At 37.5% G+C, this 26,870-nt stretch overlaps 1 protein-coding gene across 1 annotated transcript; it reads right to left on the bottom strand.

Annotated features, from left to right (window-relative positions):
* Positions 1-484: 484 nt before the first annotated feature.
* Positions 485-24,927, bottom strand: Smox (Smad on X protein). The gene is made up of 11 exons (XM_088257361.1): positions 24,078-24,927; positions 14,262-14,352; positions 13,070-13,175; positions 9,854-9,947; positions 7,196-7,267; positions 5,073-5,152; positions 3,308-3,476; positions 2,383-2,480; positions 1,790-1,897; positions 1,558-1,702; positions 485-924 (listed from the first exon to the last, which is right to left on the bottom strand). Exons 1-11 carry the CDS (start codon positions 24,278-24,280, stop codon positions 801-803), a joined length of 1,290 nt encoding a protein of 429 aa, XP_088113487.1. The 5' UTR covers positions 24,281-24,927; the 3' UTR covers positions 485-800.
* Between the last annotated feature and the right edge of the window lie 1,943 nt (positions 24,928-26,870).

Raw genomic sequence — 26,870 nt, forward strand, 5'->3', positions numbered from 1 at the left:
ATATATATATATATATATATATATATATATATATATATATATATATATATAAATATGAATATATATACATACAAACAACGTAAATTCGTATACTTCAAGCTTTAAAAGCAATCGAATCATTTATAATAATAAAAATTGTAAATATGTGATATTCTTTTATAAACAGAATTTAAATTATATTCATTTTTCGTTTCATTAATTATTCTTTTCAATTCTTTCCCATAAATATAATATATATATATATATATATATATATTTATAGCAGAACCGCTCCCTTTACGGGGGACATTTCGCACAATGATTTACAGATAAAAGTACCTTTTTCACAACATGATTTCCAGAACTTTCCAAAACTAAAAATGTTTCACAGAACGAAGATTCCAGAAGGAATTATGTTCGTTATAAGAGGTTCCACATATATATATATATATATATATATATATATATATATATATATATATATATATATATATATATATATATATATATATATATATAAATATAATAAAATTTAAAAACAAATGATGGCATGTTTTAAAAAAAAAGCCTTAAAAAATAAGTGCGTGGAAAATTTCACAAACCTTCCACATGTCTGATTTTCATTTGATTTGCATTTAGTTTTTACGTTTCAACTTAGAGCTACAGAGCCTTAGGGCGCTCGAGCACTGCACGGGATAGGCAGTCCTCCGGAGTTCTCCAGGCCGGCCGGACTGCCCGGCAGTAGACCAGCGTGCGGTTGGCGAGCGCCGTCAGTATTTACAGGCAGAGGGGCGCCGGGGGGCTCCGGGGGGCCCGGGCGGTTAGGACATGGAGGAGCAGGGCAGGCGCGGGGAGCCCATCTGCGTGAGCACGCGGTCCAGCCACTGCAGCGGCCCGTTGAGGTGCAGCTCGATCCAGCACGGCGTGGACGTCACCGTCTGTCTCCTGCAAGGGCACACACCACTTGAGTATGCACACATACACCAGACACCTATGCAACACTCATGTACGCATTGCACATCAATGCAACACTCATCCATAGACCACACATCTATGCATCACTCATCTATGTAACGCACATCTACGCAACACACATCTAGGCATCAAATATCTTTTAATTAATTGATTCGGCAGTCACTTTGTGATAAAATCTATCCATTTTTAATTAATGTTTTACTTAGTAAATACCACTGTTTCTTAAAATCTACTGTGACACGTGTTTCCATGCATTCCGATCATTTTAGTAGGGTGTTTGAAAATGATGCGGAATGCATGGAAACATGTGTCACAGTAGATTTTAAGAAATAGTGGTATTTACTAAGTAAAACATGAATTAAAAATCAAATATCTTTTTTAATAGTAAAGTACCCAATAATAATAAAATTGATTTATATATAACGCATCACACATCTATGGTCCATACAAATATGCATCACACATATATACACCACTCATCTTTGCGCCGCATATCTATGCGCTGCACATCTGTGGCCTCGAGGGCTAGTTGGCTAGTATTGGCTAGTTAGCTGTTAATGGCTAGTTAGCTAGTATTGGCTAGCTAGTAGGCAGGCAGGTTACCTGTACTCGGCTCCCCAGCCCTTGACGAAGGACATGCGGATGGTGCACATGCGGGTGAGCTGGTAGACGGCCTCGAAGCCCTGCGAGACGGACTGGCTCAGCAGCACGGCAAACTCCTGGTTGTTGAATATCTTGAGGTTGCAACCTGCCGCACACAACACACCGTTACTAGTGGTGAAGACATATACCATTACTGGGGGCGATGGGATGGATGGGTCGCGGAGCAGCTCACCTGGGGGGATCTTGCAGACGGTGGCGGGGTGCCAGCCGTAGCGCTGATTGCAGTTGGGGGACTGCACGAAGATGGAGGAGTCGCTCAGGCACTCCGCAAACACCTCCCCTGCAACCGTATTCACAGTCAGTACATATTCACATCTCCGCATACATGAACAAGAATATACCATTTTTAATTAATGTTTTACTTAGTACCATCATTGATAATAGTGCGGCTGTCCAAATTTAAAATACAGTAAGGGACATTTTTTTTGTAGTAGGTTGTTTTTGCATTTTTGGACTAAGTGGAGTCTACTTAGTCCATAAGCCTTTTATATGGCCTTTTCAGCAGCAAAATATTTGATCCTATTTCTGACGTCTCTCTTATCGGATGACAGTCGCTGCCTGACGGCGCGTCGGTAAGGACGTGGCACCTATGACTCAGCTGGCAGCGAGTTGGTACTTGCTGGGAGCTGCGTACTATGATTTCCATACATAATTTTTTGATAATCCGTAGGAAAAGGTGCCTTTGGAGATGCCGAACCGAACAAGGTCTTGGACTGCATGGTCAGCATAGAAAAGGGAATGACGAATCGTACTGGTAATACTAACCTCCTATATAATAGAGTCTGACTCCTTTTCCAATGTGCCGCCTGGTTTGCTCCACGACCTCATTCCTGTTGACATTCGACAAGAGTCCGAGGCAAAATCTGAAAATTAAGTAAAATATTAGAATGGTGAATAAATGTTATAGTCCGCCTTCGTGGTGTAGCGATTAGCGCGTTTGGTTGTAGCGCTGGGAGTTACGGGTTCAATTCCCAGGGGAGACTGAAATAAGCTATTTATGGCTGAGGCTTTCCTCCATGATAACACACGAAGGAATGCGATCTCTCAGAAGAATGTACGACAAAACGATGTATGATAGATATTCGAATAGTGAAATAAGGAAGGAATGCAAAGCTGAGATAAGCATTATCGATAAAATTAAGAAAGGTGTGTTGAGATGGTTTGGACATGTAGAACGAATGAGTGAGGAAAGAACGGTAAAACAAATTTACAAGGCGAATGTAATTGGGAAAAGAAGCAGAGGAAGACCGAGAAAAACATGGCACGATCAGGTATGCCAAATACTTGAAAGTGGTCAGGTTAGGAGTCGTAATAATCGGCGGGTATGTATGAGGAGATGCATGAACGTGGAAGAGGCGAAGAATGTTTGCAAAGACAGAGTGGTGTGGCGTCCTATTCTCTCTGCCTACCCCTGCGGAGAAGCGGCGTGATGGTTAGTTAGTTAGTTAGTTTTTATAAGAGTGGGTATAATATAGCGATAAAATTAATTTAAAATGTGTCATATCCTATACATCCAGTGTAACGAATTTTCATTATAGCGAAATATTTTTTTGGTCCCGTGAAGTTTGTAATACCGAGATTTGACCTGTAACCGTGTTATACGAGGCCCGAGTGTATTGTGTGTATTGAGTAGTGTGTGAAGGCGGAGTGCTGCAGGCACGCTGCTATGCTAAGGAGTAGAGCCACCCACCTCTCGCTGTTGCTGGGGTCCGTGAAGCCGTCCACGGTGATGCTGGGCTGGGAGGCGTGGAAGGTCTCGCCGACGCGGGAGTTGAGCTCGTAGTAGCTGATGGAGCACCAGAAGGCCGGCTCGTGGTACAGCACGGGCGCCGCGGAGCCGCCGGGCGAGCTGCGCGGGGCTGCACTCAACACAACACCACAACACACCATTACATATAGGCAATCAAACAAATCACAAATTTCATATTATTTTTTGAATAGAAAGTTTGCGGAACAGTGGCTTAAAATATAATGTATACCACACATAAGCCATGCCTTTGTGGGATCTTTTTTTGTATTAATATTTAATATTTTTCTGAACTTGTAATTATAAAAAAAAAAACTAATTAACTGTCACACCGCTTTACCGCAGGGGTAGGCAGAGAGAATATAATGCCACACCCCTCTCTCTGTCTTTGCATACATTCTTCGCCCCTTCCACATTCATGAATTTCCTCATACATACTCGATGATTATTACGACTCCTAACCTGACCACTTTCAAGTATTTGGCATACCTGATCGTGTCAAGTTTTTCTCGGTCTTCCCCCGCTTTTATTATCAACCCTATAAAACAATATTTTTTTACTTTTCTTTCTTCACTCATTTGATTCACGTGCTCAAACCATCTCAACACACATTTCTTAATTTTATCAATGATACTTTCCAATTACATTTGCCTCATAAATTTGTTTTACCGTTCTTTCCTCACTCATTCGTTCTACATGACCAAACCATCTCAACACACCTTTCTTAATTTTATCGATAATGCTTATCTCAGCTTTGCATTCCTTCCTTATTTCACTATTCGCACATCTATAATACATCGTTTTGTCGCACATTCTTCTGAGAGATCACATTTCGACTGCATTCAGTCTACTTTCATCCTTCTTTTGCCAACTCCATGTTTTACTTCCATACATTAGAGTTGGAACCAGGACTCTGTTGTGCACTGCTAGTTTAGCTTCCGCTGATAGGTTTTATTTGCTATAACTGATTTCAGTGCACCATTCACTTTGTTCCCAGCATTCACTCTCCTTTCTATGTCTTTATCAATCTTTCCATCCCTAGAAAACATACTACCCAAATACACGAAATCATCTACCTGTTCCAAATCTCTCCGTTTACCAATATTTCACACTCAGATCTGCATTCTTCTCTTTCAAAAACCATAATCTTGGATTTGCTAACATTCATCAATAAGTCACTTTCCTTGCACACATTATACACTTTTGTCACCAACGCCTGCAGGTCTTCTCTGCTATCGGCAAGAAGAACAGCGTCGTCAGCATACAAAAGGCAACAGAGCCAAATTATTCACACACATAAACTAACTAACTAACTAACCATCACGCCGCTTCTCCGCAGGGGTAGGCAGAGAGAATAGAACGCCACACCACTCTGTCTTTGCAAACATTCTTCGCCTCTTCCACGTTCATGCATCTCCTCATACACACCCGCCGATTGTTACGACTCCTAACCTGACCACTTTCAAGTATTTGGCATACCTGATCGTGCCATGTTTTTCTCGGTCTTCCTCTGCTCTTTTTTCCACTTACATTACCACACACATATTGTATAATTAAAAAAGAAATAACCAAATAACTACTCGATCCAGGGTAGAGTAATTGTATACAGCTGTCGATAAGCAAAGTGATTTATTTTTTTGTACTTGTAATTATAATATGTTGTGAAATACAAAATGGGGAAAAAAAAAGATGGGCGACAGTTACTCACTCATGTTGTCGTTGTGGTCCATGGGGTCGCCGTCCTCGCTCATGTAGCCCGGCGGCGGCGTGTCCACCTGCGGCCCGCCCCTGTAACGAGCACCCGGCCCCTTAGTGATAGTCCCCCACACCCCCACACCCCCACACCCCCACACCCCCACACCCCCACACGCACAATACAACACTACGCCACTCTTTGTGCCAAACAATTCGCTCACTCCTTTCAAGAACGTCATAAATCGAAAATAGTCAATTTTCAGTTGCACGTGTTTTCGGAATGCCCAGAAAATGTACTATATCCCAGCAAAAGTGGCATATTTTTAACTTAATATTTACCCGCTACAGGGCAGAGAGTGTTGTTTTTGCATTTTGAAGAAAGGGTATTGTTTAATTTTTTTTTTTAAATATACGAAATATTGTTCAAACGGAGAAAAAACCTTCAGGTTTTACCTTAAAAGATCTGTTGCACAGTAAAAAGTTCAATAAGTGGCTTGATATTTTTTTTTAATACATTATATTACATTATTAAACATTAAAAACATTCTCCTGAAAAATGTAGTTTTTTGATTTATGACGTTCTTGAAAGGAGTGAGCGAATTGTTCCCCGTATGAATCAACGTCAAATGCAATGAAATCGTAAAAGAAAAAAACTTGATTTTTTACCACACGAGCTTATTTTATTATAACGACTAGTTTCGGAAGCTATGCTTTCATCTTTAGCTCTAAATATAATTCATTGAAACCCTTACCCGCACCCCAATGGTGCATAGGGCACTGCATCATATAAACGCAGTGTTATCTTGATCGTTAGCACACGAAGGAAAGGTGATCAGCCCTCCGCTTCCGGTACCAGTGCAAGGTAATATTGATTAAATATAACAGTGAAAAAATCACTTATATTTATTTGACCCACCCTGGGAATCGAACCCGGGACCTCCAGAACGGTAGCCGAGCGTGCTGACCATTATACTATGGAGGCGCACTTGTGGATCATAGTTATATATTATTTAGAGAAATAAAAAGACTTTACAACATTTTAAGTGTGTCCAAACACCTGTTGACAAAATCTGAATTATCTCCAATTACAGGAGTTATTTTCATATTATTTTTTGACATCTCATCAAAGATGAAGAAGAATATGAATGTCTGGGCATTTACGGGGCTGGTGACCGTCATATGCTGGTTTAAGTGATCACTTTAAACACGTGTAACATTAACCAATTCTACCCATTATTGACAACCACACTACTCAAATTCTTGGAAGTTCTATATGTATGAACCAATTCAGAAACATTGTTCTTGAATCACTAGAACTTCACTAGAGACGTCAGCCCCGTAAATGCCCAGACTTCCATATTTTTCTTCATCTTTGATGAGATGTCAAAAAATAATAAATGTATGTTTTGAATATTGAAAGCATTGTTGAATATTGAAAAATGATCCACAAAGTAAATTTTTTTTATTTGTTTTTTTATTTTATTTATTTAATATATTTACATTTTTATTTATAACATAATACATTTGAATCATTTATACATATGGAGAACTTTTATATTTCGATTCGCTGTGCCTCTCCATAAAAGAGTCTGTGCTCTTGTGCTTGGAGAGGGACTTACACTCGTGGTTTAATGTTATATAACAAAAGATATAATAGTATTTTTTTGTATATTTTTTCAAGATTTAAATGTATAGAGCTTAATTTATTATTAGATTAAAACCAATATTTTTAGCTTTTCCACTTTTTTTATTTGACCAGCGACCGGGTTTCGTCGTTACCGACATCATCAGACCAGTCTGATGATGTCGGTAACGACGAAACCCGGTCGCTGGTCAAATAAAAAAAGTGGAAAAGCTAAAAATATTGGTTTTAATCTAATAATAAATTAAAAATGCAATTCCATCACGAAGTGTCAGTGGATAATATAAATCTATTGTGTAGAGCTTTAATTTTTTTCTTAAGTATTTTTATATCATCTATTTTTTTTATTTCTTAGGGAGTTTATTGAAATGTTTGATAAATTGTTAATGCTTTCAATATTCAAAATATACATTATTGAATAAATAGAATTGAATTACAGACAGAGAAGAAGATAGACATAGATAGAGAGGGAGAGAGGTTGATACTGTACTCACACTGTGGTGTTGGTGGGCACTTGCTGCGCCAGGGTGGCCTCCAGGTACATGGCGCTGTGCTGCTGCATGCCCCTGGAACACGACCACACGTTACACACGTGCTCACTCCACACTCCGTCCGTCTACCCTGCCACCTCTCCGAGCGCACCGCCCCGGCTGTGGGGCCCCAGACAGTGTGTGGCCCCACAGCGGGGCGCAGAGACCATTTCGCTCACTCCTTTCAAGAACGTCATAAATAAAAAATCGTCAATTTTCAGTTGTGCGTGTTTTCGGAATGCCCAGAAAATGTACTATATCCCAGCAAGAGAGGCATATTTTTAACTTGATATTTACCCGCTACAGGGCAGAAAATGTTGTTTTTTCATTTTGAAGAAAATGTATTGTTCAATTATTATTTTTAATATATTATATATTTTACAAATGGAGAAAAAAACCTTCAGGTTTTACCTAAAAAGATGAGTTGCGCAGTAAAAAGTTCAATAAGTGGCTTGATATTTATTTTTAATACATTGTGTTTTATTTTTAAACATCAAAAACGTTCTCCTGAAAAATCAAGTTTTTTTATTTATGGTGTTCTTGAAAGGAGTGAGCGATTTCTCCAATATTTCATCTACTGATGATACAAACAAACTACAAGAGAAAACACGCCACACCACTCCGTCTTTGCCCCTCCCACATTCACGCATCTTTTCATACATGCCCTCCGATCATTATGACTCCTGACCCGACAGCTTTCAAGTATTTGACATACCTGATCAGGCCAAGTTTTGCTTTGTCTTCCTCTGCTATTTTTTCCAACTACATTTACCTCATAAATTTGTTTAACCGTTCTTTCCTCACTCATACGTTCCACATGTCCAAACCATATCAACATACCTTTCTTTTTTATCGATAATGCTTATCTCAGCCTTGCATTCTTTCCTTTTTTCATCTTTTGAACATCTATCAAACATTGTTTTGCCACACATTCGTCTGAGTGCTGCACCGTCTTTTAATAAGTATTTCTCTCTAGCAATGTTTTTTTGGATTAAAATATTCTCCAACACCGTTTTTGTATTGATTTACTCTCTATCACCGTTTTTATATTGAAATATTCCATATTCTGACATACCTGATCGTGCCAAGTTTTTCTCTGTCTTCCTCTGTTCTTTTTTCGAACTACATTTGCCTCATAAATTTGTTTTACTGTTCTTTCCTCACTCGTTGGTTCCACATGCCCAAACCATCTCAACACACCTTCCTTGGTTTGATGGATAGTGCTCATCTCAGCCTTGCATCCTTTCCTTATATCGCAATTGGAACATCTACCACACATGGTCTTGCCACACTGAGAGATGGCATTCCGACTGCATCCAGTCTACTCTCATCCTTCCCAAACCATCCCAAGCCGCCTTCCTTAGTTTGCTGGATAGTGCTCATCTCAGCCTTGCACCCTTTCCTCATATCACCATTGGGACATCTACCATACCACATGCTTCGCTTCCATAAACATGCCCAAACCATCTCAACACACCTTCCTTGGTTTGATGGTTATCTCAGCCTTGCACCCTTTCCTTATATGTATCACCATTGGAACCTCGAGCATACATATGTAGTTTTGCCGCACTGAGAGATGGCATTCCGACTGCATCCAGTCTACTTTCATCCTTCTTAGTTTGCTGGATGATGCTCACCTTAGCCTTGCACCCTTTCCTCATTTCACCATTGGGACATCTACCATACCACATGCATTCAGTCTACCTTCATCTCTCTTCAGCCAACTCCATGCTTCCCTTCCATCCACATGCCCAAACCATCCCAACACACCTTCCTTGGTCTGCTGGATAATGCTCATATCAGCCTTGCACCCTTTCCTTATGTCACCATTGGGACATCTACCATACATGGTCTTGTCGCACTGAGAGATGGCATCCCGACTGCATTCAGTCTACTTTCATCCTTCTTGGTTTGCTGGATGATGCTCACGTCAGCCTTGCACCCTTTCCTCATTTCACCATTGGGACATCTACCATACCACATGCATTCAGTCTACCTTCATCTCTCTTTATCAACTCCATGCTTCTCTTCCATCCACATGCCCAAACCATCCCAACACACCTTCCTTGGTCTGCTGGATAACGCTCATGTCAGCCTTGCATTCCTTCCTCATTCCACCATTGGGACATCTACCATACCACATGCATTCAGTCTACCTTCATCTCTCTTTATCAACTCCATGCTTCCCTTCCATCCACATGCCCAAACCATCCCAACACACCTTCCTTGGTCTGCTGGATAACGCTCATGTCAGCCTTGCATTCCTTCCTCATTCCACCATTGGAACATCTACCATACATGGTCTTGTCGCACTGAGAGATGGCATTCTGACTGCATTCAGTCTACTTTCATCCTTCCCAAACCATCCCAAGCCGCCTTCCTTAGTTTGCTGGATAGTGCTCATCTCAGCCTTGCACCCTTTCCTTATATCACCATTGGAACATCTACCATACATGGTCTTGCCGCACTGAGAGATGGCATTCCTACTGCATTCAGTCTACTTTCATCCTTCTTGGTTTGCTGGATGATGCTCACGTCAGCCTTGCACTCCTTCCTCATTCCACCGTTGGAACATCAAGCACGCACGGTTTGCACTGAGAGATTACTAAGAGTGTGACTCACTGCAGGTGCGAGGCGCTGTAGGGCTGCGGGTGCGGCGGGTAGGGCGGGGGGGGCTCCCCTCCCGCCCCCAGGGGCACCAGGATGGGCGGCAGGGCTGCAACACGACACAACCGTCACGAACCACACCCACAAAGACAACTTACGAGAATATCCGCACCACAGATGTGGAGGTCCTCACCAAAAGGTTCCATTTTTTTATAAATTTTTTATTTTTAATTTACTTTAAGCGACTTATACAAAGACATGGGCTGCTCGACGTATGAGGAGCTGAAGAGGACTTCGGAAAATAGGCGAGAATGACGAAAGAGATGTCATCTGTTGCTACAAACCAATCCGCAGGATTGAGACCAGAGGAGAAGAATTTACTTTGTTTATAAAAAAAATAATTGTAAAACGAACTCCCTCTCTAAACACAAGTATCTACTTTATTAGAGGTAGAAACATTATATTTGAAATATTTTGTATATTTACCAACTGTTTTTGTATTATTTAAATACGTATTTTGTAAAAAAAAATCAATAAAAAATATAAAATAAAAGAATTAAACCATTTTAAATGATTTAAAGTAATCAGGAATTGTAGCTTGTAAAATTGTTACGTTTTGGTGCGATTTAATGATTTCATATTGGTTTAACACAGGATTGGTCACGTTTTGTCGCAAATATAATTTTGACAGAATACAGTCAACAGAACAGATTTGCACTTAAATGATTTTTTTGGGCAATATTGAAAATGTAACTTTTTGGTGAGGACCTCCACACATGATTTGATAGTAATAAATAATAAAACCCTTATCCGCACCCCAATGGTGCATAGGGCACTGCGTCATATAAACGCAGTGTTATCTTGATCGTTTACACACGAAGGAAAGGCGATCAGCCCTCCGCTTCAGGTACCAGTCCAGGGTAATATTGAATAAATATGACAGTGAAAAAATCACATATATTTATTTTACCCCCCTTGGGAATCGAACCCGGGACCTCCAGAACGGTAGCCGAGCGTGCTGACCATTACACTACGGAGGCGGACACATGATTTAATAAATATATAATACAGTGGAACCTCTCATAACGATCAAAAACAATGTGAAAAAATAGTTCCCTTAACGACCGACATTTCACACGAGTTACAGAGAAGGGCAAGTCCTTTTTTAACGACATTCTCTTGTGAGCCGGAACTTCGTGCCAGTCAAAAAAAAAAAATTCGCAACATTTTGAGTGTGTCCAAATACTTGTTCACAAAATCTGGATTATCTCCAATTACAGGAGTTATTTTCATATTATTTTTTGATATCTCATCAAAGATGAAGAAGAATATGGAAGTCTGGGCATTTACAGGGCTTACGACCGTCATAGGCTGGTTTAAGTGATCACTTTACACACATGTAACATTCACCAATTCTACCCATTATTGACAAACACACTACTCAAATTCTTGGAAGTTCTACATATATATATGAACCAATTTAGAAACCTTGTTCATGAATCACTAGAACTTCACTAGAAACATCTATTGGTGATTCAGGATTCGGATCTCACATACTAATATAAGAGTTTCTGCTTAGTAAAAAGCTTCTTTACATCTCACCAATAGATGTCTCTAGTGAAGTTCTAGTGATTCATGAACAAGGTTTCTAAATTGGTTCATATATATATGTAGAACTTCCAAGAATTTGAGTAGTGTGGTTGTCAATAATGGGTAGAATTGGTGAATGTTACACGTGTGTAAAGTGATCACTTAAACCAGCCTATGACGGTCGTAAGCCCCGTAAATGCCCAGACTTCCATATTCTTCTTCATCTTTGATGAGATATCAAAAAATAAAAAAAATTCGCTTTACGAGTAAGATTCTTGAATGAATTATGCCCGTTATGAGAGGTTTGTAACTACTATGTATTATTATTATTAAACCATATCCGCTCCCTAGGTGGATCATATGGAATCCACAAACTGTCTCCAGGCTTGTAAAAGAGGCAAGCTTGATGGCAGCTCTCGGGAGGCATGCGGAGTACATGGCCAAGCCAACTGAATCGCCGTTTCTCGACGACAGTTGTGACCAAGACTTGCTGCGTCCTTCGCCTTATCTCTTCATTCCGCACAAAGTCAAACCACCGCACGCCTAAAATTCTCCGCAGACGCCTATTCTCAAAGCTTGGTACACGGCTACTCTACTATGTAGTTTTTTATTATTTTTTTTAAGCTTTGCTTAGTACACATCACTATTTCTTAAAATGTGACACGACTCTAAAATAAAGAATAAGCTTCACATACGGTGTTTGAAAATGATGCGGAATGCATCGAAACACGTGCCACAATAGATTTTAAGAAATAGTGGTATCTACTAGGTAAAGCTTAAATTAAAAATGGATAGATTTTACCACAATGTGACTCCCGAATCAATTAATGAAATTATATAGTTTTTTTCCACATTAATTTTGCTTGACCAGTGACTTGATTTCGGCGTTACCAACATCATCAGACTGGCAAGAGGCTAGACAAAATTCCATATTTACACAACAAGGCAAGGGTTGAAACAATGATTTTTAGATAGAGAACAGGCACTGTCTTTGGGCCTATATGAGACGCGAGTGAGGTAGGATAGGCACTGCTTGTGGGCCTATATGGAACACAAGTGAAGTAGGACAGGCACTGCTTGTGGGCCTGTATGGAACACGAGTGAAGTGGGACAGGCACTGCTTGTGGGCCTATATGAGACGCAAGTGAGGCAGGGTAGGCATTGCTTGCAGGTCTATATGAGGCGCGAGTGAGGTAAGACAGGCACTGCTTGTGGGCCTATATGAGACATGAGTGAGGTAGGACAGGCACTGCTTGTGGGCCTACATGAGACGCGAGCGAGGTTGGACAGGCACTGCTTGTGGGCCTATATGAGACGCGAGTGAGGTAGGACAGGCACTGCTTGTGGGCCTATATCGGACATGAGTGAGGTAGTGTATGCAGTGCTTGTGGGCCAATATGAAATGTGTGTCAAGTAGAGTAGGCACTGCTTGCGAGCCTATATGAGACGCGAGCAAGATAGAGCTTGTGGGCCTATATGAGATGCGAGTGAGGTAGGGCAGGCACTGCTTGTGGGCCTATATGAAACGCGAGTGAGGTAGGACAGGCCTATATGGAAGTCACGCCCTTCCGCTCTATGATCCTATAAGGAAAGGTGAAAGTAAGACAAGGAAAGGGAGACGTGCAGCGAGAAGGGACTCACCTAGCGCTTCTTGCCTATTGTAGTGATAAGGGTTGATACAGACTTCTTCTTTCTTCAGCTGATAGGCAAATTCACAATCTTCTAGGGCGCGCAGTTCGTGCTGACTCTGTAATACAATTCAATTCATCACATACTTGTATCAAGAGACAAATTATTAATTTATAAAGGTAGGGACTGACCGGAGCATTTCGTTGTAACGTAACGTCGTAACGTCGCGGCAAGTGCTCCAAATATGGATGGAGCGCTAGGCTTGCCGTACTGACTATACGAATGCTTGCATCGTAACGTTTTACGTTACGACTAAATGGCTCCGGTCCGTCTCCACCGTAAGTCTCAACCAACATAACTTTCATAAGAATAGCATTACCGCAGGATTTTTTTAATTGGCCGTAGTTTTGTTAATTTTTTTTGTATATTGTTTTGTAGTGGCTGTAAAAATCCCAAATAAAATAAATAAATAAGGATGTGTATAGTGATCACCAGCCAACGACAGGTCGTAAATAGCCCTGTAAATACCTATAATTACGTATTCTTCTTCATCTTTGTTAATATGTCGAAATGTAGAAATAACTCCCGTGTGGAGGAACCCAGATTTGTGAACAAGGATTTGGACACACATTATAAGGTGCATGAAGGTTGTTCGCAGAGACAGATTGGTGTGGCATTCTATTCTCTCTGCCTACTCCTGCGGTGGCGTGATGGTTAGTTAGTTAGCTAGTTTCTACACCCTATACATGAATAGATTATTCTCATGATGTGTTATTATTGGCTAATAAATTAATATGAAAACTCACAAGACTATCGGTAACATTCTTATTGAAATCTGTAGAGAACTAAGAGAGATATGAAGGTTTAAACTTTAGATATTTTAATAAAACATCAAAATTCACGTCATCAGGTGTGTTATGGGGCGTATCCCTTTATGTATCTACTTTACAGAGCTGTAATAGTAATAGCGTGGATTGGTTTCTGTGACTTCATTCGTTACCAACTTACGAAAACAACGTTTTTACGAAGGCGAATTTTCCAAAACAAAATGATAAATGAAAATATTGATTATATCGGCTGTTATAAGCACAAAACGAGCCTTACACAATCCTTCATAGACTGAGTATGTTAAATTAGATATTCCTTCTGAGTAATAATACCCTATTGTGCGTATGAGTGCAGGTCGGGTATTCGTGTGTGTTACCTGTAGATTGGGCCAGCGCCACAAGCGGCAGTATATGACGTGCGGTATTCCTTTCCTGTGAGCTCCAGATCCCTCGACGCCGGGTTTTACTCTGAAAATATAGGAGGCATTGGAGCTAGGTACCTATTTGTTGAGAGGAATTAACTCCTCTCAAAAAATAGGCCCCTGAATTAAACATTCAAATTTAATATAGAAATCATTTTCTTAACACTAATTGGAATGAAGTCAAAATGATTATTTCATTTTCCTAACAAGAATTGGAACAAAATCAAAATGATTATTTCATTTTCCTAACAAGAATTGGAATAAAATCAAAATGATTATTTCATTTTCCTAACAAGAATTGGAATAAAATCAAAATGATTATTTCATTTTCCTAACAAGAATTGGAATAAAATCAAAATGATTATTTCATTTTCCTAACAAGAATTGGAATAAAATCAAAATGATTATTTCATTTTCCTAACAAGAATTGGAATAAAATCAAAATGATTATTTCATTTTCCTAACAAGAATTGGAATAAAATGAAAATTATTATTTCATTTTCCTAACAAGAATTGGGATAAAATCAACAGTATTATTTAATTTTCCTAACAAGAATTGGAATAAAATCAAAAGTATTATTTCATTTCCCTAACAAGAATTGGAATAAAATCAAAAGTATTATTTCATTTTCCTAACAAGAATTGGAATAAAATCAAAAAAATTCAAAATAATATTTTATTTTCCTAACAAGAATTGGAATAAAGTCAAAATGATTATTTAATTTTCCCAACAAGAATTGGAATAAAAACAAAAAAGTTTAATATCATTTTCTTATTCAGAATTAGATGAAAATTATTATTTAATTTTCTCAACCAGTATTGGAATAAAATCAAAATTATTATTTCATTTTCTTATCAATAATTGGAAAAAAATCAAAAGTATTATTTCATTTTCTTATCCAGAATTAGATCAAAATTATTATTTTATTTTCCGAACAAGAATCGGAATAGAGTAAAAAACATTTATTTATCTTCCTCACCAGAATTAGATTAAAATCTAAATTATTTTATAATTTTCTCAAGAATTATTAAAAAGAATGAATTAATGATTTAATCAAGAATTATTAAAAAGAAATTCTATATACATTTTCTAATGATAATTACAATAAAGAACCTTTTTCACACTACGTAAATGACGATTTGGTGACAAAATTACTGCGACGCAATTTCGAACTTTGCTTTGAGAACTCGCAAAAAGAGAATGAAAAAAACACCTATAGATTCGGTAATTGCATTGGAGGACAAAGCCTCGATTCCTGGAAATCATATACATACATATATATACATATGTGTATGCATTAATATAAATGCAACAGCATCATATGTACTTCTCTATGTGTTAGTTTAGGGGCAACTTTTGTACCTGTGAACGAATTCGCGGATTTTTAAATAAAATATTTTTTTATGAATTTTGGCACTATACATTCGCCATTCTTTTAAATATTCACAATCAATTTTAATTTTTTATCATTTCTTTAGTAAGCTTATATTAAATTTAATACAAACTACAGTATTAAGAAAGGTGTGTTGAGATGGTTTGGACATGTAGAACGAATGAGCGATGAAAGAACGGTTAAACAAATTTATGAGTGACCGAGAAAAACATGGCACGATCAGGTATCCCAAATACTTGAAAGTGGTCAGGTTAGGAGTCGTAACAATCGGCGGGTATGTATGAGGAGATGCATGAACGTGGAAGAGGCGAAGAATGTTTGCAAAGACAGAGTAGTGTGGCGTTCTATTCTCTCTGCCTACCCCTGCGGGGAAGCGGCGTGATGGTTAGTTGGTTAGTTAGTTCACAAACTATTATTTACACTTAATTTACATCTTCGCAAACAGCAAACAAAACATTTATTTTAAATTCAGACTCTTTTCTTTCTTCATACATTCAGGCATCTCATCACACATTTTCAAACTCTTATAACACAAGATTTTGATGAAAAACATTTGTAAACTGAAGAACCATTTACTTTATTTTGTATATTAAAGGCATTGTTAACTTTGTGTAATGGCAATATAACACACTCCTTATCATTCGTCCTTCACTTTGTGTAATACCACTTTTAAAAAAAAAACAATAATTCGAGACTACCGGTTTCGGAATAATCATTCCATCATCAGGTAATTAAAATGAAATTGTAACGATCTGACATTTAAGAAACATTAAAAATTTTAAAGAGAGTAAGAAGACAATTGTGATTCATATGTCTTCTTTCTCTCTTCCAATTTTTTTTTGTATAAATGTCAGACCGTAACAATTTCATTTTAATGACCTGATGATGGAATGATTATTCCGAAACCGGTAGTCACGAATTTGTGTTTTAAAAAAAAAATACTAATGATTCTTCCCCCCTAATATTTATTTAATATAATCCTGAACTGGTCCATGAAGCGCAAGAGTGATCACCTTGCCTTCATGAAAGTAACAATCAAGACGGTGCACTGCCCTATGCGCCGTTGGGTGCGGATAAGGGTTAGAAGAAGAAGAAAATTTTTGTTTATAAATTATTGAAAAGTTGCAGTACTGTTCCTGTATTGCTACTCAAGTACTGTAATTCTAGCGTTTCTCGAGTATGTGAAAATAATCCAGGATGCGGACCTCATATACAAATGAAAGAGTTTCTGCTGAATAAAAAGCTTCTCTTATCCCATCATAGATGTCTCTAGTGACTCTAAATATATATATATATATATATATATATATATATATATATATATATATATATATATATATATATATATATATATATATATATATATATATATATATATATATATATATATATATATATATATATATATATATATATATATATATATATATATATATATATATATATATATATATATATATATATATATTTAGAGAGTCACTAGAGACATCTATGATGGGATATATATATATATATATATATATATATATATATATATATATATATATATATATATATATATATATATATATATAATATATATGTATATATATATAGAAGTTATAAGAATTTGACTAGTGTGGTTGTCAATAATGGGCAGAATTGGTGAATTACACTGTGTAAAATGAGCGCTTATACTAGCCTATGACGGTCGTAAGCCCCGTAAATGCCCAGACTTCCATATTCTTATTCATCTATGTTGAAATGTCAAAAAATTATATAAGGGTCCATGCCTGAGAACGCCTAGTAATAAATAATAATTTTAGATAATTTATATGGCGCCATTTTCGTAAAATACTACCTTAAGGGTGTTTATTATGTACTACACATAAGAAAAGAGAGGAAGGGAATAGAACGCCACACCACTGTCTTTGCAAACATTCCTCACCTATTCCATATATACATATACACAATTCTCATGTAGTATTGTATCTTTCTGAACCTAATTCTAGAATTGCGGTCATATTTTCTAAAATGATGAAGCTAAACGCATTTAAACTATGAAATTTTGTATTAATTGTTATTATTATTATTATTATTATTGTCTATTATTATTTTGTTTGTAAATAGAAATAATACTTGACACTGGCAGAAACATCCTTTCACTGGGCGACTACCAAATAAATAATTAAAGTAAAATTGTCCATATGTACAGCGCTTGCCCCTACACATTTTTTTTTCGGACTGTCAAAAATTGACATCGATCGCAAAATGCGTCATTTCGGGGACAAATTTTAAACGCGATATGTAGAGCAATCGATGACATCTCTTTTATTTCGACGCAAATGTTAAATAACGGGGTGAAAATGCGTTTTAATTATGTATACAAATCATTTGATTCCAGACGCCGGGATGTTTCGGGTCGACTCACCGGCAGGGAAAATGCGAAAAACAAACAGACTCGCAATTCACATCGTATTTTCTCGGCAATCCACTGTCACTACTTCACCCGCGCGTCGAAATAGCGGCGGAAGACGGCACAAGCGGCAAAAATCAAAAACCCAAACAGATTATAAAAAATAGCGAGGCGCCATATTGGGGTAGGCCTTCGATTGTTTTGGCGGAGAGGGACGGGCGATGTGTGCGGCGCCGTCCCGCTCCCTCCCGCACGTGCGGCGCCGTCTCGCTCGCCCCCGCGGACGGGGAGCGCGAGCGAGGGCGACGGGAGATCTGGCAGGACGATTGGCCCGAAATTTGGCAGTGCGCAGTGGATAATAGAGATGGGCGGCACATCGATGTTTTTAGGCTATACCGATATTTTCGACAAATCGATTGATCGATTATTTTCATTATGTATGAGTATTTATTTGTGTACTTTTCACTTTCTTATCCGCACCCAATGATGCATAGGGCACTGCGTCGTAGTGACGCAGTGTTATCTTGATCGTTAATCCCATGAAGGCAAGGTGATCAGCGCTGCGCTTCTTGTACCAGTCCAAGATGATATTAAATAAAAACGACAGTCAAAATCACCCATATTTATTTTGAGCCCCCTTGGGAATCGAGCCCGGGACCTCCAGCACGGTAGCCAAACGCGCTGACCACTACACTGCGGAGGTGGTCAATTGTGTACACCAATGCTGTATTATAATTAACAGTGATACCTCTCTTGTACGAGTACGAGTATGCAACTCCGAGTATCCTACTATTCTCTTTTTTACAAAAGAAGAGCAAGACTAACTAACTACCTTGGTGCCTTTGTCTAATTAATGATAAATAAATCAACACCGCATTGATTCGATGCAGTGCCCTGTGCACCAAATAGATACAAATATTTTAATTAAATTTACTTTTCATTTATTAAAAAAAAAGCGCTTCGCTTAGATTTACTCCGATTACATTCTTACAGGGGAAGTCAACGAAGGAGACAATGGTACGCGCGTGTGAGAAGAATGGAAACATTCAGACTATACCAATTAGAAGAAGAAGACATTCTTACGAAGTTGAAATGATTTAATATCGTGGGCATACTAGCAAAAAAGGTTAACTTTAAATTCCCTGCTTGAATAATTGCTGTTATTTAAAGCAGTACACAGCAGAGTCCTGATTCCAACCCTAATGTATGGAAGTGGAGCATGGAGTTGGCATAGAAGGATGAAAGTAGACTGAATGCAGTCAAAATGCGATCTCTTAGAAGAATGTGAAGGAATGCAAGGCTGAGATAAGCATTATCGATAAAATTAAGAAGAGTGTGTTGAGATGGTTTGGACATGTGGATCGAATGAGTGAAGAAAGAACGGCAAAACTTATTTATGAGGCGTGTGTAGTTGGAAAAAGGAGCAGAGGAAGACTAAGCACGATCAGGTATGCCAAATACTTGAAAGCGATCAGATTAGGAGCCGAAATAATCGTCGGGTATGTACGAGGAGATGCATGAACGTGGAAGAGGCGAAGAATGTTTACAAAGACAGAGTGGTGTGGCGTTCTATTCTCACTGCCTACCCCCGCGGGGGAACGGCGTGATGGTTAGTTAGTTAGTTAGTAAATAGAATATAATTTATTTATATTGTATCATTTGACAGATCTGTCAGGAAGCCTAGACGCTTCTGTATCAGATCTGGGCATGCTGTGGGACAGCTTTCAATAATGTATCATTTGACAACCCAAAATATGAACATATATTCGAAACAGTTCTCACATATCGCTCACTCCTTTCAAGAACGTCATAAATCAAAATTTGTCAATTTTCAGTTGTGCATGTTTTCAGAATGCCCAGAAAATGTACTATATCCTAGCAAAAGAGGCATATTTTAAACTTAATATTTACCCGCTACAGGGCAGAAAGTGTTGTTTTTGCATTTTGAAGAAAAGCCATTGTTTAATTATTTTTTTTAAATATACTAAATATTTTTCAAATGGAGAAAAAACCTTCATGTTTTACCTAAAAAGATCTGTTGCACAGTAAAAAGTTCAATAAGTGGCTTGATATTTATTTTTAAAACATTGTGTTATATTTTTAATCTTTAAAAACGTTCTCCTGAAAAATCAAGTTTTTTGATTTATGACGTTCTTGAAAGGAGTGAGCGATATGGTTAAAGGGGGAAAGGGGGAAATTTACCTGACAAAGTTCTCAACAGTTGTTAGTTCTATCCGACGCAGGACAGCCACCTTGCCCTCACGAAGACCAAGAAAACATAGGGTGTATGCGATGCATTACCCTATGCACAAGGTCGCGCCTTCCATATAGGCAGAAAGCAGTGCCTATCCTAACTTACCCGCTTGATCATAAATTATATGAAGCTCAGATAATTTTGTCCGTCTCCGTAGTGTAGTGGTTAGCGCATCTGGCTACAGTGCTTTTTTAAGATGGGAATTGCATATATTATTTACCTTGCTTATTATATACAGTATCTACTCAATGAATTAGGGCCACCCATTATTTTTTTGAATACTCTGAAATCTTTTGGATTATTATATTTATTTTACATAAATACTTTAAGTTTTCTATTGACATCTAATATCATGTATATTACCTTCAATAATATGTAAAATATACCTGGATTATTTGAGCCTTTACAAAATTTCAAACCCTTTTTCTGAGAAAGGTCCCTAATTAGCACAGGTAGACAGATAGTTGAAAGTTCAAAAAATAGTCCTATCTCATTTATTAGTGAAGTTTCTTGAGTTCTGGTTGTTGTTTTGTTCAGAGAAGTTATATAGTTATCGTGTCTTGTGAAAAAAACTTAATTTTTAATTTTAGTTCATAAAGTATAATTTTTTTTTGTAAACACAAGTGTTTTTTTTGAAAAGGACAAAATGGGAAAAAGTAAAGACATTTCTGAGGAAAAAAAGTCTAGTGTTATAGTGCTACTGAAATTAGAAATACTATCTAATAGAGAAATTTCAAAAAAAGAAAACGTTTCTCGTCAAACAGTGGACAGAATTTCAAAATCAATAAAAAATCAGTCACCCGCCACCAGCAATCGGCGAAAGAACTGTCGTAGGATTAGAAAAACAACACCGAGGACTGATCGAAAAATCGTTCAAAGTGCCTTAGAAAACCGTAGTGCATCAGCAAAAACATTAAAAATAAAATTGGAAGAAGAGGGTATAAATATATCGGTATCAACACTGAGGCGACGTCTTTACGAAGTAAATCTGAAATGCAGGCGCCCTGTAAAAGTACCAAAATTGACACCACGAATGAAAGCGGATGGATTAAAATGGGCCAAGCTACATCGAAATTACTCGGTAGATGATTGGAAAAAGGTATTTATTTAAATTGAATTTTCAACATATCATTTTAGTAAATAAACTTATATATTTGAATTAAACTTAGATTTTCGTTATTTTTCAGGTCATCTTTAGTGATGAGTGCCGGTTAGAAGCCGTGACAGAGAGCCGTCGATTCGTCAGGAGAACACTAATGGAACGTTACGATGAGGCCTGTGTGGTAAAAGTTATCAAACACCCCCCTGCAACAATGATATGGTCATGTATTATTAACAATTTACCTGGGCCGTTGTTTTTCGTGGAAGGAACAATGAACAAAAATTCCTTTAAGCAGGTCCTCTAACGAATTTTATTGCCCTTCTACCATACACTCGACCCAACAGAAGGTCCATACACCTTCATGCAGGATGGGGCACCTTGCCACCGGGCTAAATCAATAATAAAATTTTTGTCTAACAAAAATCTGCCTTTGCTCCCCTGGCCTAGAAATTCTCCGGACCTTAATCCTATAGAAAACGTATGGAGCATGTTAAAAAATAAGATATACTCATTTCCAAATCCGACAGTAGACTGTCTAAAAAAATATTCAAAAAATTTGGTCAGAAGACGAAGAAATAAAAAACATGATAAAACAGTGCATTTTAAGGATTCCAAAAAGAATTGAGGCAGTTATTTCTGCCAAAGGTGGAAATACTAAATACTAACTATATTTATATGAAAATATATGCATAATTTAAGCGTAATAAAGTGTTCATGTGTAAATAAAATTCAATGTTTTTTTATTCAAGGTTTTCTCTGAGTTATTCCTGTTTGAATTGAGAAATTGCGCGAAATTCTGCGTGGCCCTAATTCATTGAGTAGATACTGTACAAGGTTTATGGATCATTAAGTGGATTTTTGTTCCTTATAGCTAAATAAAGATATTTTATTAAATCTGTATTGGGAACAGGAGGGATAATCTATGGTGAGTCAATCTCAGCATTTGGCTACTGTGCTGTAGGTCCTGGGTTCGATTCCCATGGGGGTAAAAATAAATATGGGTGGTTTTACCATTCATATTTATTTAATATAACCCTGGACTTGTGCCTGAAGAGTGGGGCTGATCACGTTACCTTCTTGCAATTAACAATCAAGATAACACTCCATCGATATGATGAGATGCAGTGCCCTATGCACCATTGGGTGCGTATAAGGGTTAAAAGAAGAAGAAGGCAAATAGTCCAATGCTTCATGTTGATCCCCTTCTCCTGAAAAACCGAACCCAAGACTTCTAGAGTGGTAACTAAACGTGCTAACCACGACACAAGAGAGAAGGATTAAAATTGTTTAGTATTTTTTTTTATCATTTCGTTTTTCTCGCGATTTATTTGTTGTATTTGTATTTATAAAAAGTAATTCAGCTGTACATTTAAAAAAATAAAATATAACATTTACTTGCAAATATATCACTAGTTACAAAAGTTTTTTTTTCTATGACGATGGCTATTTTTGACCCAACGATATCGAAGAACTCATTAAGGCTTCCATATTCCCATTCAATAACTTATTTATCCCTATTGAAATTTCGATAAAAATCTTGATGGCCACCCTTTGTAGTGTTAATTCCAGTATTTAAGTAGAACGATTTGAAAATGGTGGTTGGACAGCTATGTGCAGCGCAGTCAAGGGATAACTGGAGAAGAGTCATTGCTTCCACAAGGCCACAACCCTCAGTAATGAGGAATAAAAGGGAAAAGAAGAGATTTGTAAATAATGAACATAAAATATTCCATAGCTGATGTTATTTTTTTTATACTTCTGACCACTGGTCTAATGGTATATAAACACTGCCTTTATTAACGCAGAGTCAACTTAATGATTAATTACAAGGTAAGGCGATTAGTGTAAGATAATACTAAATAACAAATTGTCAGCACGCTAGGCTACCATGTTGGAGGTCCCGGGTTCGATTCCCAAAAGGGTCAAAATAAATATTAGCGATTTTTCAGTCTAATATTTATTAAATACGACCCTGGACTGGTACCTGAAGCGGAAGGCTGATCACCTTTCCTTCGTGTATTTAACGATCAACATAACACTGCTTCTATACGACGCAGTGCCCAATGCACCATTGGGTGCGAATAAGGGTTAGAAGAAGAAGAAATAACACTAAGCGCTAACCACCGCACTACGACGGCGGACTAATAACAAGCTCCATCCTCATCATTCATCGTTCACTTTGTGTAATACTATTTAAAAACTCTACTTCACGAGTCTGCTTCACTTTAGTCTGTAGTTGACTCGATGGTGGAATGGTTATTCCGTAACCGGTAGTCGTGGTTCATTTCTTAAGAGATATTACACAAAATGAATGACGAATAATAAGGAGAGTGTTTTATTACCATCCCACAAAGTTATCAATGCTTTTGATGTACAAATATAGATAATAATCATTTACGTGTATTTTGCAGTCTGAATTAAGTTTATGAATCCAATCTTAAGAAAAAAAAAATGTAATGGAATGCTCTAAGGTATTGCATTTTTTTATTAAATGGAATGGATAGTCTGTATAGGGTAGCAGAGTAAAGATAATGTTTTTTTGTTGTCTATGTTTCGATGCATCGATGTTTTGACGGCGACGTCGCATCCCTAAGGGACAATGAAGGCACAATAAAAATTAGCCTACCTCGGGATTGTGACACATTTGGTATTGCTGTCTTCGTTAGATATGGCTTTCTCTAGTTCCTCCAGCGCCCCGGACTTCTTCAGCTTCCTCACGAGGCTCTTGACGGCCTTTTCGGACCACTTATCCTCGGCGATGGAGGACCCCTCGGGACACTTTTTCCAGCCGAGGAGTCGCTTCACAACGGGCGGCGTGAAGGGCAACATGCCGGCGATCAAAACTGCCCGAAACTGTCACGGAACAACATGCGAACGACTCAAAACAATGGTTACAAAGTTATCCAATATTATATCTTCAATTCGCCCGACCGGCCATGTCGCGACGATCGTCTGGCGTCTTTGTCTGGCACTTAAAGAAAACGAGACAGCTGTTGCGAAAAAAATTCTCCGACGTTCTCGTCTTAGAGAGAAACGCGCCTATACACAAGAAAAAGACGACAGTAAAACGTATTTTCTGTATTGAATCGCGGGGTTCTCTTTTAGGCAGTTGGAGTAAAAGGAATTCACACGCGTTTTCGTCTTAGATAGAGACGCCGCTATACGCGAAAGAGAGAAATATATATTAAAATATTTCCATTTCATATCGCAAGTTCACAGATGTTTCTGCTTAGAAAGAGACGCAGCTTTACTCGAAAGAAAGATAGCAATTACGTCAAAAATGATATATTTTTTAGATAAAAAATAAACACATAATCGAGTTTATTATGAAATAATCAACGATTCACTTGAATAAAACACAATTTCACTTTAAATTCGGAGTAAACAACAAATTTAAGAAACTACAACGATTTTTATTTTATCTGCCAATATCAGCCGCTACTATTTTGTTATTTTTCACTGACGTTTGGTCATATGAAATGTCTATGGAAAAACGTTTGTCTCTTTCTCACGCATGGCATTTTAAGCGTCGAACGAGATGCGAAATAAATGGTGTGGACATACTAACACATTACGTGCTTTTTATTTTTTTAAAGTACGCAAGTACTATTTTTAATTAAATTAAAAAAAAATATTTTACCGCCATTGGAGAGGACAAAGATGGTCGCCGTGAAAACCTTTCATGAGAATATACTATGTTATGCATCTGCTCGCGTCACTAATCAAAAACATCCTAGTTTTTTTATAGTTTTAAGGCTACACCAAACATCAAAATTTAAAAAATAATGAATTAAAGACGAAGAAAATCAAATATAATCAATTATCTTTTAATAGATTTATATTATCCACTGACACTTCGTGATGGAATTGCATTTTTAATTTATTATTTGATTAAAACCAATATTTTTAGCTTTTCCACTTTTTTATTTGACCAGCGACCGGGTTTCGTCGTTACCAGTCTGATGATGTCGGTAACGACGAAACCCGGTCGCTGGTCAAATAAAAAAGTGGAAAAGCTAAAAATATTGGTTTTAATCAAATAATAAATTAAAAATGCAATTCCATCACGAAGTGTCAGTGGATAATATAAATCAATTATCTTTTACTTCAAATTTAAGACATCTTATTAATTGACCGTTCTACCTTCCTAGTTTGTTTCATTTTATATGTTTTATTCAACTGGCACCAGAAGCGTGAAATTGGTCACCATACATTCCTATTTATATTCAAGTTACCATTGCATTAAACCTTCCTAAATTAGGAAAATGATTATCTTAAAAATCTAATAAATATTATCAATTAGTAGTAGATATTTGATGGGAGGCAGATGACGTATGGAGAGGGCAATAGAGGAGGAATAGTAGGCAGTGGTACTCGGGGTTGCATACCCGTATTCCTACGAGCAAGTTGTATACTTCTAAAGTTGGAGACTGACCTCCACATTTCGTCGTAAGGTAACACGTCACGATGCGAGCATTCAGGCAGTCAGTACAGCGAGCCCAGCGCTCCATCCATAGTTTCGGATGCTCGCTGATGCTCGCCGCGAGCGATGTTACGACGAAATGCTCCGGTCAGTCTCCACCTTAACATGTTACAGTTCCTTGAGGACAAATATTTAAATTTTATTTTCAATAAAAATCAGTCAACAATTGATTAGTGACGGATACAGTCTCCATGATATAACCCAGAGGTATATTATGGAGGCATGTATACATATATATATTATCCGCTTCCATGGTGTAATGATTAGCATGTTTAGCTACCGTGCTGGAGGTTCCGGGATCGATTCCCAAGGGTTGTGATTTTACACACTAATATTTATTTTATATTACTCTGGACTGGTACCTGAAGCGCAAAAGTGATCACCTTGCCTTCATATAAGTAACGATCAAGATAACAATGTTTCAATACAATACAGTGCCTTAAGCTCTATTAGGTGCGGATAAGGGTAAGAAGATGTAATAAAAATAAATATATATATATATATATATATATATATATATATATATATATATATATATATATATATATATATATATATATATATATGTACTACTACTACTAATACTACCATCACGCCGTTTCCCCGCAGGGGTAGGCAGAGAGGATGGAACGCCACACTCTTCTGTCCTGACATACACTCCTCGCCTCCTTCACATCCATACATCTAGTCATACATGCCCTCCGATTACGCAGACTTTTGACACCGCCAGATTTTAGGTTCTGATTGATCTGATCGTGCCAAGTCTTTTTCGGTCGTCCACGTTCTGTTTTCCCTCTCACATTCGCCACATATATATATATATATATATATATATATATATATATATATATATATATATATATATATATATATATATATATATATATATATATATTTATATATATAATACTCGTATATATATAGTATTTAAATGGC

This window comes from Brachycentrus maculatus, unplaced genomic scaffold (assembly GCF_059751285.1).
Source record: "Brachycentrus maculatus isolate JH-2025_06_01 unplaced genomic scaffold, ASM5975128v1 h1tg000080l, whole genome shotgun sequence".
NCBI lineage: Eukaryota > Metazoa > Arthropoda > Insecta > Trichoptera > Brachycentridae > Brachycentrus > Brachycentrus maculatus.